Source organism: Larimichthys crocea, chromosome VIII, assembly GCF_000972845.2.
Source record: "Larimichthys crocea isolate SSNF chromosome VIII, L_crocea_2.0, whole genome shotgun sequence".
NCBI classification, from domain to species: Eukaryota; Metazoa; Chordata; class Actinopteri; family Sciaenidae; genus Larimichthys; species Larimichthys crocea.
The window spans coordinates 18,895,654-18,909,981 of record NC_040018.1 but is presented as its reverse complement, the minus strand read 5'-3'; the positions used below and the strand labels follow the sequence as shown (position 1 = coordinate 18,909,981).

Genomic DNA, 14,328 nt, shown 5'->3' with positions numbered 1-14,328 from the left:
GAGATGGGAGGAAAAAGGTGTGAAGAGAAAAAAACAAGGACAGTACAATAAGGACAAAGAATACATGCTGAAGAAGTGAGAAATTCATGATTAAAAGAAACGCATATGTATATTCTAGCATGGTATGTGTACAGAATCCAACATTTTGTTATGGAAAATGCTGTCCTTGTGTTTATATGTCTGAATCGAAATAGTTATTTCAAAGACAATCTGTTGTCACGTACTAAGTCAAAGAAAAGTCGAAATTCGGTGCAAATGTAGCCAGTGAAACATGAAAGAAACATAAAGACAAAATAAATCGCATTTATCCCGGGGCTTATAAGTCTGCTTTATAGACTTACAGAGACAAGAGCGAACAGTAGCGAAATTATAGAAAGAAATGGAAATTCTATTGAGTTTAGTCAGTGGTTGAGCTGCACACAAACTCACTCAGGCACACTCCCACACACAATCGATGCATCCATTACTATCTAGGTTTCATTTGTAGAGTTGGTACATTGGCTGTTTGGGGTAAATCAACAAGGACTGTACAAATAGTATAACTGCCTTTAGGTAAATTTAGGTAAATGACACAAGGCCACATTTGCTTAGTTTTCTGTTTAAGGGAATGGGAGAAGATTTGCTAGATGCCAAATTTATTATTAGCTACTGCATGCTTGATCAAGTCTGCAACTGCTTTTTTCCAAACTTCATATTCCCATAAATGCACATGCATGAGATAAGAGCACTGCATTAGTTTAATTTAAACAACTTGAGCTTCCTATGCCAGTGCCATGTGAAAAGTGTCTGAAATGAGCCACAAAAGGCCTCATAATTTTGTCTCTCTTGTTGCCAAAAGGTATAATTATCACTCATTAATTATCTCTTTTAAGAAGCTGTAAGGGTGGAAGTTGTGGTATGATGAAAAGGGGTACAAGGACAGCTCGATGAAAAAAGGAGGGCCTGTCAACTCTTTTAATTCCTTCACAGGGAAACCTCCTATAGGGAGAATGAAACTAAATTAAGTAGTGTAAACAGGGATTTCACAGGCTGGCAATGAGTCATAGAACAAAGCATGCCAGCCACACACACACACACACACACACACACGCACACACACACACACACACACACAGCCTGGACAAGTAGAAATGAAATAGAGGCTATTCATATGTGCATAAATATAGGCACAAATAAATAAAAAATACACAATTGCACATTAGAAAAGCACATTAATTTACACAACAACAACAAAAGCAAATGGACATAAAAGTCCTGCTCAGACTAAAGAGCATTGCCCTATATGAACTGATCTGAGTACCCTTTTATTCCCCTCCGAGTCTGCATGTCTCCCTTGAGAGCCCCTACATCATTTTGTATGTGCTAAAAAGATAGAGTGTCAAGGCGTTAAGAGGATGAGCTGGAGAAAGTGTTGCAGAAATAGATGGGTTGTGAAATTGAGATGGTATTACATTTGAATGTTCTCGTAGTCTATTTAATAGTCGAGAGGACCAGTGAGATTTGCTGCTTTTCTTTAATTTGCATCTTATTTCTCTCTTTCACACCCTTTCATTCACTTCTTTGCTCGCTCTCAACCTCTGCTCTGCATTTTCTTTCCTCTTGTCTCGTTTTTGACGCTCTCTAATGCACACATAAAAACATAGGCAAAGGTAAAAAAAGATTTTAAAAACAACAACAACAACAAGGAAAACTTGGAATTAAATAAACTTTAACAACATTCAAGAAATCTTAAACTGCCACTTAATGCGACTCGTTATTTTAACACTGCCAGCATAAGAACTCGCAGCCACTATTTATCACCGCTTTTTCAGCTGCCACAGTTCACCCAACATTAAATGCCATTAAGAGAGCTGGAGGAACTGAGAGGGAAAGTGAGAGAGGAGCATGTGGAAACAAAGAAGACTGGCAGATGAGATGGCAAAGGGAAAAAAATGTAAGAGATGCTGTATGTGATAAAGTTAGAGAAATATTAGTAGAAGGACAGAGGACAAGAAGTAGAGGGAATGAGAGAAAGGTAGAGACAGAGTTTTCACAGAGCTAAGGCATGCAATCACAAGTGCATCTTAGGAAGGCCAGTGCTCATTGTCTGTCTCCCTGTAGAGTCTTACTTAATGAGGTAAGCTGCCAAGTCTTAAAGTAGGAGGGGAATTAGCTATTCATCCGCACAAAAGCAAGCTGGCAGACCATGCACTCCCTCTATTTCAGTGTCTCTTTCACACACACACACATACAACAAACCCTCAGCAAGTTGTGTATAATTCACTATTATCCTTCCTGTCTTCTGATTCAAGGCCAGTAATCTATGAATAGATGATTGAAACAAAACAAGAAGGTGGCCTGAGGTTGCTCTCCTATTGTGTACAAAGGTTCCCAACTTCAGATTAGGGGCCTGCTAAGAGGTCATCCAAAACTGCTAGTAAGGGTTTGGTCGGGGTAAGGGGTAAATCTGATGAGAGTCGGGGGGGGGGGGGGGGTTTGCATATGGATGGCATATGAAAAGCGTACAGCGAGAGAGAGAAAGCTGCGAGCTGCGAAACCACAAACAGCTGTTTCTACGTGCCTCCCCCTGCTGATTTAGAAATTCAGGAAAAATGTAGCCCTCTGCTAGTGCCACATTTTTATATGAGTGCCCTGATTAATAATGATATAAAGATATAATCGAATAATAATGCATTCTTTGATTTTTGAAACAGTAGCCTTAGGGCTTGTGTCCATATAGCAGTTTTCTCTCTCATTGCACAAGCGCTTCATCCCAGCACTCCCAAGCATGCTGCCAGTGCTTTTCTGCCAGAGAAAGATGCTATATGGACACACAGTCTTAAGTTGTTGTTATTTAGGGTATTGCACTGTTAAATCAGTGATTGTGTTGAGAGCAAACCTATGCCCTTGCTAGTAGCATTAGTAAGTTTTTAGACACATTTGTGAGGAAATAGCTATGTGTGCATGTTACTTGGCATATAGGAAATTCATATTCGTATTCTCCCAGACCACGTCTATTTGGTTTAGTGGCTTAAAATCTATAATGGATAGCATGAGTTTTAAGGTTTAAGAGGTTATTTGAGTTAATTAACAATCAAGTTTGAGACTGCAAGACTGCAATTTAACACCCCTCACAGGGCTGTGAAAATTAAGTCACGTCAATGTTAAAGTCAATCATTTGAGGACAAGATAAAACATGAAACATAAGTTGTGGTTTTAACATCAGAAGTAAACACATTATTGTCTGTCTGGCACTCATTAGTAAAATATTTCTGTGGAGTAATTGTATGTGGAAAGTTTGAAATGACAGTTTTAACCTTAGTCCTGTTAACACAGACTCAGCCCTCTAATGGATCTTTTTAAAGCTGCCCACTCATCTTCACATCTCTGACAGTGGGAAGTAGAAAATGAAGCTTGTGTTTGATAAAGTGATGTGATCTATTAAAGGGGATGTGATGGCCATTAATTAAAAAAGGTGTAACAGGAAGAGATGAAAGGGGGAGAAAACTGAGGAATAAAGGTCTCTAGGGTTGATTTACATTAAAAAAAAATAAAGAAATCCGATAATCTACCTGTATTTATTTTCAGTGTTGACGTATTGACATAATAAAATATAAAGAAAGTAAACAAAATTCACGTATTGACATAATAAAATATAAAGAAAGTAAACAAAATTCACTTCATTTTCTTATGTTGCTGCATAATAAAAGCTTCATTTATGTTTGCTCTCTTTTCTATTCACTTTGTTTTCCTGGAAGGATTGTGAAATGAGCACACTGCAGGAGAACATTCTTTACAGCAGTAAACAGTGTGTTCTTGGAAACAACAACTTCTCCATGCATGAGAACATGAAATCTGGGTAAGAATTACATCAGAATGAACTGCAAAAAACGGGGTTATATTCCAGGAGGAGAGGAGAGGAGAGGTTGTTGAGAGTAGTTGTAGCACAATTCAGCGCAGGTCTCTATTGATTGACTACACCCGCCTGACACTACGCAAGCTCATAAAGCCCATGTTTACTTTGCATGCACATTACTACATACAGACTTGTGCGTATGTGTGTTCTTGTCGATACACGTTATGAACCTGTTCAGTCAAGGTAATACAAAACTTGCAAACAAATGCAGGTGAGCAAAGTTTGTCTTGGTTTGAGCCAGACTGATCAACGTCAGTCTTATGAGTATTTGATAAACCATGTCAGTGAGTTCCCATTTGCAAAACTATGTCCCTGCCTGTTCTCCAGATGAATATCACAGAGCCTGTACATGAAAGTGTGTGTACGTACATGTGTGCAATACAACATGTGCCTGTGTTTATTGGCTTTGAGCCGTACATAAGTACATGTGCTTTCACGAGTTGTGTGCACGTGTGGAATGAATACTTTGTGTAAGAGTGCTTTACCTTTCTGATATTAACCCAGTAGCCTATGATACGGTCTGTGGCCTCAGGATCTTTCTGTGTCCACTGCAGATTATAGGAATAGTTGTTTCCTTTTAGGATTCGGACTGGGTTGGGTGTGTCGAAGTAGAACTCAGCATTGTAGGGTTGTGCTGAGGGAGAAAGAGAATTAAATGTCACTAACATTGATAATAAAGAGGGCAACTGCCTCATGCTGAATACGAATATAAGATGGATGGATGGTATGAATAGTAGATAGAAAGATGTAGAACTATTTCCACAAATGGCTAAGAAAGCATTGTCCCATATCTGTTCACTAACCAGAGACGTTATATGTGCACGTTGATGTTCCTGCACTATTGCTGACTCGGCACTCATAAGAGCCGTTGTTGATGGGTTCCAGTTTAAACTTCAGCTCCGGCGTCTCCTTCAGGTCTGGCATGGGCATACGAATGAAATCGCCATTACGGAACCAGCGGATGTCTGTTAGGCCTGGTGGGTTTGACCGCAGGACTGTGCATCGCAAGGTCACCATCTGATAATTCCTAGAACGCACATCTTGGAAGACTGGATCCAGTATGGGAGGATCTGTGGACACAAAAGCATTGTGAGTTTTAGGCCATTTAAAACATTTGTTGATTCAAGTTTTTATACATTGTTCATGTCACCTTCACTTCAATACTTCAATACCAGAATTACAACACATTTTCTCACATGTTCTCATACACAAAATGTACAACATATTAACTGTGATGAAGTGCAGTGATGAAGTGATCCATGTAAAACCCATTATCCCTAATTGTTTTCCATTTTAAAACCCATTTTCATCATAAAGGAGAAGATGGAGATAGAGTGTAGGAGAAAGGGAAGTTTAAGCTTTGCTCTGGACAATGCAAAATGGACTGTGGTAGTGTACATACATCACCGTCATCCATGTCTCATTTTCTCTGCCTAGTCTCTTCTCTTTTTTTGCTCTCCACAGTGTAAATTTACTCACAGCATCAGAAAACGTCTGACACAGAGCAACTGTTATTGCCATGGGGGATCAGGCATTTCTATGAGGCATAATACCATCCCTGCTGCTAACCTATCCTAACCAGCCATAATTAACCTGTCAGCAGCAATGTGTGGCTCTGCGGTTAATGACTGAGTAACTGCTATTGCCCTGGGGTCAGCCCGAGACACAACACAGCCAAATGACTCTGCCACAAATCACCAACCAGCTAGTTCACCTCTGGCTAATCATGTAGATAATAGACAAGATGCTAATGGTGGTACTGTCGTACTAACGGTGATGAGATCTGGTGTTAAGGCCCCCGGAGGTGAGGCAGTATGACTAGAGTCCCGAATGAATCAAGTTTATCAGACTCAGATGTGTAATTATAGTCTAATCTATGATATGCCTGTAATTTAGACAGACAGGGCTATGGGTGAGCTACACTACAGAGGAGAGCCAGAGATAGGCGGAAAGATAACATAAAAACAGGGTCTGAAACAAAGAGATGCTTGTGTTGTGCTTGATACAATGTGCAAATCTTGAGGCAAATTTTACCATCTCAGGAGTAATGAAAGACACTGGACACGAAACTTCCATCATCAAAGTGATGTGTGTGACACATTATTTTGATAAACAGCTGATAGGGGAAGTGTCTATGGAATCCTGTCAATCTAACACACATTACAGTGTTGATGTCTTTAAATACAACCTTAAAACCCTCTTGACTTTTCACCATAATGTTTCACGGTTATTACTTATTTTTTTGTTAATTATTTAATTATTGTTATTCTTAGTTTTGTGTTGTACAGTATCTTGTTGTTTCTTGAATCCTCGGTTGTTGTTGTTTCACATTAGTGTTAGGTTGTTTAATTGCTTATTTGTATCATCCCATTATCAGCTTGTCAGACAACCACAACACTGTATGGCTTTTGACATTTGTACATACGTTAAAGTTAACAACTCTAAAGAAAATACATTTCTTTTTTCTGTGAATTAAGCTTTTACTCCTTATTTTCTACTATAAGCTCGGGAATACACAACCAAACCAAATCCGCAGTTTACCATTCTGTGCTTGCGCTCCAGTCAGAGGAACATGAGTAAGCACCTGCATGCCAAAAAGACTGGAAACCACCATAACATTTAACTTCTCAGCTATGTGTTGCCTGTTGTTTTTAGTCTACTCTCCCAGAATATGGATGCAACATATAAACAGCTTCTACTTTGCTACTGGGTGTGTTTTGACCTCTTGAAATCAACATATTAACTATCACATGGTGCCACAGCAGCACCATGTGATGGAGCTGAGGGATGGGTGAGTGGTCAAAGGTCATACTGTAATCCTATGAACTGATTAGTGTATGGTCACATACCCCAGTCCTGCTCATAGACACATATATGCATACTGATGGCTATCTGACTTTGGAAACAGGTGGCAAGGGTAAAGCTAAAGCAGGCAAACTGTGGAGCCATGGTGATAGAAGAAGGGAGGAGGAAGGGAAAAAGGAGAAGAGCTGGTTTGTGAGCAGTTTATAAATCATCCTATCCCCAGTAGAATTTGGTAGACAAGTTGTCACAGTTCCATACCTGGTCTTGAGTATTCATTTCACAATTATGTAAGTTTCTCAACAGTAGGTTACAGTTCCTCCGTTCTAACCCAACTTTTCAAATTCTCTGATGCTTTGTTTTTGCATTTCTTTGCCACTCATTCAGGACTCACGGCACCATAATGCAATACTTCATAGTCAGAAGACCATAATCCATGTAAACACACCATCGCTATCTGTCTTATCGAATGTTAAATGGATTCCATCCGGGAATGCAACACTGACCAAGCCAAACATTTACATTACACAGAGAGAAAATCAATTTACATGAGACTGAGAGAGGAGGGAGGTGAGTGGAGAGTACGGTGTGGTGGAAGGGTGAAACAGAGAAGGAGAGAAACCGCTCTTAAAGGAGAAGACAATGAAGAAGACAAATGACAGAGAAAGTGTGGTGTGAAAGTGAGAGAAGTCGATGATTGAGTATGGGAGGTGGGGAGAGAATGAGAGAATGCAGGATGCAGAAAGGGAATGACAAGACAGAGAGAGGTCCTCTCTCATGGCCAGCAGTTAGCTGATTGATGATGATGAGAATGGCAATGAGGAAGAACAGCCACCTCTCTCGGTGGGAAAGTGGGCAAATAAAGAAAGGATACAAGGCGAATAGAGGAAGCGGTAAAGGCAAGAGTGGTAAGAATTTGCATATCCACTTAATTAAATATGCTATAAAAATGATGGCATCCTTCCCTCACATTGATCAACAGTGCTAAAAGGAATGAGGCAAAACAAACCAAAACCAAAATAAACAAATGAAGTAAAATCGGAGTGGAACATAAAGAAGAAGGGACAGATCTGTTTGTTCGCACTTTTTTTGGCTGTAGCTAAACAATATCTCCTCTGCCAGCCTGTTTCTCTTTTCTTCTCTTTTCCATCTTTCTAACCTCCCAATCATTCAAATGTTTTCCTCAACAACTCACCCTGCCCTCCTCCCTTTCATTAACATCCCTAACCCTGCTTCCCTGTTTCAAGTTCTCCCTTAACCCCGTTTCTCTCTCTTTCTCTCTCTCCCTCGTGGTCCTGCTCATGTATCTGTGTCATCTCTCTGTTTCTTTCTCTGTCCAGAGTGGGGTGGCCACCTGGTCCATTAATCAGACTTGGCCAGTGTGGACAGTAGAGCTCACAGAGTTTTGCCCTTCCGCCCCGCCTGCATTAGCAAGCCCTGTAAATCCTTCTTGAAGGGAGGAGAGGAGAGGAGAGGAGAGGAGAGGAGAGAAGAGAAGAGAAGAGAAGAGAAGAGAAGAGAAGAGAAGAGAAGAGAAGAGAAGAGAAGAGGAGGAGAGGAGAGGAGGGGAGAGGGCAATGATTTGGGGGTGTTTTTATCAAGTACATCAGAGTGGAAAAATGGTCGTATAGTGGCTGATTTAGGATGTACTTTTAATTGCTCAAATATAAACTGGTTCCTCTCTTGCAATTTTGATCGATTGGAAACTAATATGGGAAGAAATATGGGACTGGGGTATAAAATCTCTTTATTCAGATAGAATGACCTTACTTAAGTCCTATGATTAAAAATATAGGGCCACAATATAAGTCAATTTGAGGATTCAGGTTCAAGAAGGACACATTTCTACTGTACCCTAAATTGCTTCGTATATACAGACCCATGTATTCTCTCTTTTTTAATTTTTGTGCTTTTATGTGTTACAGATGCACTGTTCTTGTTTTGTCGTATCCTCATGGTTTTTCTAATATCTGGTACATTTCATCACTTTGATTAATAGTAGCCTTTTAACATGACCTTGCACACAGGGCACACTGGGAGTGTGCTGAAAGGGTTGAATTGAATAGTAAATTCATGTTAGCATAAATTTACTGACACCAACACCAGTGTAAGGATATACTGCTGTGCAAGCTTCAAACCAATACAGTACATTAGTGACTCATCTATTAAATTTGTACCCTACCGAATGTTAAGTTTTTACATATCAGTCGGTTTAAAATTATATTGATGATCATCAAATGCAGTTTCAAACAAAGTTATGAGACGCGGGATGCAAAACCAACAGGCAGGGTAGACATCCTTCAGTTCCTCAGTTCAGAAGTGTTAAATACTGTGATTTAAGTGTCCATATGTTTGTGATGTCACAGAGAGAAGCTCTGACTCAACCAACTACCCTCTGTGCAGATAGTTTTCTGTAGGTTATGCTTGACTGTATCCATTGGTTACATGCTACTTAATAACAACACTATCACTCACATCAGGATATTCACAGCACATTACTGCTGCTGAGGACAACTTCTAAAAGGTTTTATGTTATAAAGTGTTATTTTGCCCACCAGATGTACCAGTATTATGTTTGTAACTCCCTGTTAACCATACATACACTGTTCTCTTAAAAGCTAAAGCAATTGGAATTGTGTTATAAAATACAAGAAAAAGTCATGTAAAGTTGGTAAGTGCTCAAAACCAGCATGTCCATGCAGCTTTGGGCGACAAGTGATGGTTTGATGAGGGTGCCTAAAGTATATTTAGTCTCCAGAAAAAAAACTGATTTTTGCTCTTTCCCCGTGCTTAGTTTCAGCAGTATGCAGTCAGAAGTGCTGTTGCTTGGTACTGTGAGTGCCAGTGCCGGCACACTTCAAGCATTGCAGAAGTAAGTAAAAGTAGCTAACCTCATGGGAGGGGAGAAGTTATTGAAATCATGTGTTACTTTGGCAAAGCCCATCCTCCGGGAGTTTATAATGATAGATCCCACTGGAGTACTCACAAAGAGGAAGGGGTAGGTTTAGAGAAAACATCCTTTAAGCTGTACAGGTGTGCTCATTTACTTTCCTCTTCTTTTGTACTCCCTTTACGTTACCATACATTTCTTTATCTGTCTTTAGGGTACATAGTTTTGAGAAAATTGTGAATATTATGCCATTGTTGAGGGTGGGGAAAAAGAAAAGTACAGTGTTTTAACAGATCTTACCATATTACCATAGCAACAAAGAAAATATAGCCTATAGAGGTATACACACAGGAATTATTACAGTAGGTACCTTTTCCACTTCCATTGAACATGATACCTACCAACATTTTCTCTCAAATGGTAATACCATGTTACTGTATTCAGGGCCGTTTTTTGCTATGGGCAATGTGGGCAACCACCCAGGGTGCAATCTATGTGAGGGCCAGTTTTCTATACCGCTCATTTCCACGTCAAGTTAGTGGAGTGGGTGCCCTCAGTGTCACGTCAACTTACTGCTGAGAGTCATACAGGTTTTGTGTGTGTCGGAAGGCACAAGGTGGAGGGGGCGGGGGATAGACTGATCCCAGGCGGCAGGACAGACAACACAAACTGCTTCCAAATAAATTGTATTTCATTCCTAGAATTAACATAGACCCATATACCTACATGTAATTAATTGAGTTATGTGAAAAATGAAAAAAATAAAATAAAATCTACGGGACCTCACGTGACTCCGGTTTATTGACGGGCGAACCTGCACTTGTTGTGTTTGCAACACAACAAGTGCAACTTTTATATATAATAAAGTAATACAGATCATTAGATTTTTAGAGTTTTGTATTTTTCTGTCTGATGTTAGTAGTAGAGAAGATGCAGCAATAATATTTTTTGAAAGCAGTCATAACCAATCTTCTTTACACCAAACTGCATTGCAAGAGATGGCACAAGTCCTTTCAACAAATAACCAGGCCTTGATCCAAATAATAGTGTTGTATGTTACTGTCGGTTGAGTTGGAGCATAATATGATAGACACTTACACTGCACCTTGAGCTGCACCTGTGTCTCTCTACGTTTGATGTTTAACCCGTTGTATGGAGCAGTCTGGCACCGGTACAGTCCCATCATGTCCCGACTGACGTTCTTTAGCCTCAAACGGCCATCAGGCGTCTCAATCATGGTCTTCCCTCCCGGCATCAGTAGGTCCTTTTCTGTCCGTGACCACAGTATAGGTGGACGTGGTTTGCCATCCACCACCAAACACACCAGATCAACATTACCTCCCTCTCGCACACTGACCACCTGACCGCCTGGTGGAACCCCCAGCACTGGAGGAGAGACTGGAAGGGAGGCAAGGACAGAGAAAGAGGGAGAGGAATAGATGGCAGGTTTTAGTTTGTTTTTTTCTCACTTGTACATACACAAACATAAATAATGCATTAGAGACATATGATGTTTTTAATAGATACAAACTGTTGCAATTAAGAACAATAGTAGCTTCACAAAAAAGCCAAAAATCTGATATTGCTTGTAAATATGTCCTAAAAATATAGATAGATCTTTTATTGCATATATATTAGCATTAAAACTACTGTCTACTCTAATCTACTCTAAATATATATATATTTTTTATGTTAGCCAAAGGAAAAAACGTAATAATATTAACAATTAAATGCAAAAGAAAAGTGCAGTTGAATGGAAAGAAATGTTGGTATGGTGTTATGTAACAGCAGTTGAATGGAAAGAAATGTTGGTATGGTGTTATGTAACAAGTCAGGAGGTGGAAAAGACTTTAAAAAATACAGAAGATGTAACGAGAGAAACAGAAGCAGGTGGAGAATAAAAAGGCATGGAAGAAAGTGACATTTACAAGGCTAATTCTATTGGCCAATCACACAGTTTGAATACGACATTGGACCATTACATGATTACTGCTCAGTACTAAGTGCTCAGGGGGTGAGGTGCATACTGATAGATAAACACAGAGGATACTGCATTAAGTGGATGTGGGAACAAAAAGAGCATATTCAGTTGATGCTGATGACGTGTGTGTGTGCTGACACAAAATGGAGAAGATTAGTTAGCCTTGTCTCAGTCTGTATATTGTATACAATATGCATATAATGTACAGAGAGTGCGATACTGTAAGAAGAAAGAGGGTAAGGAGAGAGGAAAGAGATGAACATATGTGAATGACACCACCAGGATGAAAGACAGAACAGTTAATTAATAAAGGCTGAAACAAACAGGATTTTTTTTAACAGAGTACAGTTGTTTACAAAAACAAATTGACACCGTCTCTGTGTTCAGAATATACTTAACTTGTAAAAGAAATAGCTTCTCAAACAAACAGCATGACCTACAATGTTAATAATTAGCAGTTACATACTGTAATACAGGAAAATGTGTCAGTCCATCGACAGATTTTTTTTTTTCATTTTGTGTGAGTTAACTATTTCACGATAACTGACAGTCACTTAGGAAGTCATGGAAATGTGTCTTAGTCTGACAGAGATGTGAAATAAAAAGAAGAACCTCACCGCTGTTCTGAGAAATGTTGACATCCACACGGAGCTCTATCACTCTGCTACCTGGGAAGTTCGCCATACAGCTGTAAGTAGCCAAGTCTCTGAACTTCAGGTCCACAATCTCCAAGCTGCTGGTGCCGGGTGCCATGTCTGGGTCACTGCGTAGCAGGATCAGGCTATCCGAGTTGAAGACAGGGGCACCGTTTTTGTACCAGGTGTAGTTGACCTTGTCCTGTGGGGTGGCATCAACGTGGCATGACAGCTTGAGGTCTCGACCCATTTGGATGGTCTCGCTGTCCTTGTTAGAGTCTGGAGTAATCTGGAAGGTCAAGTTTCTCATCGCTGTGTGTGGTGGTAGCGGCGTGAAGAGCAAGAAAGAAGAAAGGGTTAAAAAGTTAGTGCAGTGTAAGAGGTAGGCTGTGGTGAAGACTTGAAAAAAATGAAAGGGGGAGGGATGTCACCAACAAAATATCTAAAATTCTCACATAGAAACGATGACGTGCCTTGAAGAATTAATAAATAAATTAAGAAAATGTTTCTATACACATAAAATTTACAAAACATGAGTGTGTGTATGTATAATGCATACATACATATAAATAATTTACAAAACAATGCTATGCATAATCCACTCTCACTCTGAATGATATTGGTGGTAACCACCTCATGGAGTTAGCTTGTAATTCACCCACTCACTCACAAATTGAGCAGGTTTTGCAGGTTCTATAACAAATGGCACAAATACATGCAAAATGTGTGAACGAACAAGTTCACAAAGAGGGTAAAACAAACTTTTAACGGATAGAGAAGCATCTTTTCACCAGTGAGACTTGGCGAGAATTTTGTATATGTACTGTATATATAATACCGTAGGAGTGGCGCTCCTTCTATTTTGAAATTCAACCTTGGGAGCACGTATTTATGTATGGATTCCAGTTAAGTTTCTTACAATTTGCTGAAAATAAATGAAATAAAAATTAAAATAAAGTGGATGGCGAAGTTGGCTAATACCGTATAGAACAGTAGACAAGTTTGCTACAAAGTGTGTGAGACATAAGGAGGGGGCAAAATGACAAAAAGAAACTAAAGGAAAAAGGAAATTGAAGAAAAAAGAAAGAGAGAGAGAGAGAGAGAGAGAGAGAGAGAGACAGGAGCAAATTGTCAAGGAGGGAGAGACAAGAGGAGCAAGATAGAGAATAAAATAACAGAGGGATAAAGAGGAGGGGGGGACAAAATCAAGGACAAAGAGTAACTCTCACACTGTCACATTTAATTTTCGGTTTCAAAGCTTGCGTTTCCCCAACAGATTTCCATGTTGCATGCAAAACAGCTTTCTGTTTCCCCACTAAGGGGAGAGAAAGACAGGCGGCGAGGAGGAGAGGAGCTTGAGTTTAGTCTCCTTCCGAGCTTGTTAACAAGATGCTTGGGTGGAGCCATGTGATGTGAAGCGGTGACCATATGGTTAACATGATCCTGCAACTTTACCTGATTAGTGTGAAAACAATGTTGTGTGTACGTGTGGGGAGCCTGTGGAAGTCTGTGCGTTCATGTACATGTGCAACTAACTACCTGCTTGGAGACTGCTCTCTCTAAGCGCTCATCGAACATGCGTGTGTGTGCATGTGTGCCTCATTCACCATCTTGCCACCTGTGCTGGTGTGACGGTGCGTTCAGGCCCATTAAGCTAACAGGAGAAACCCATCCAGCATACGTTCTCTACAGTGTTAACTAACAGAAGAGACTGTTGCTAATTGCTTCCACTCCAGTCTAACTAATTGGAGGGAATAAAGATGATTAAAGGGGCTAAAAATAGCCGGGAGGGGAGGGAGAATGGAAGGCTTCTGTTTTAATGGCAGGGGAATTAGAAAAAGAGCAATACTTAACCCGCCTATTCTGACAAGACTCACATCAGCTCTCTGTAATGATGGATCAACCGCTTACGTGATGCACACCACAGAGGCACATACTGAACAGTACATGCACAGATGAATATATTTGCACACTAAAGCTACCAGTGACTAAACAGATGGCGCTTTTGAAATGAAAAAGAAAGCATGTTTAATCAAATATGTCAAGAATACTAATATATCTATTACTATATATAGATATGGATGGACCAAGCATTTTGCACCCAATCAACCAGACAGGCAAACAT

General features: G+C 39.9%; 1 protein-coding gene across 3 annotated transcripts in view; it reads right to left on the bottom strand.

The window, feature by feature from the left end:
- mdga1 (MAM domain containing glycosylphosphatidylinositol anchor 1) overlaps window positions 1-14,328 on the bottom strand; it is a 162,887-nt gene that overhangs the window by 34,460 nt on the left and 114,099 nt on the right. For all 3 annotated transcript variants that reach the window (XM_027281803.1, XM_027281804.1, XM_027281805.1), the window contains 4 exons: window positions 12,186-12,515; window positions 10,686-10,985; window positions 4,699-4,965; window positions 4,381-4,529 (listed from right to left, as the gene is read on the bottom strand). In XM_027281803.1, coding sequence (XP_027137604.1) covers window positions 4,381-4,529; window positions 4,699-4,965; window positions 10,686-10,985; window positions 12,186-12,515 — 1,046 coding nt within the window. The remainder of the gene's footprint in view (window positions 1-4,380; window positions 4,530-4,698; window positions 4,966-10,685; window positions 10,986-12,185; window positions 12,516-14,328) is intronic.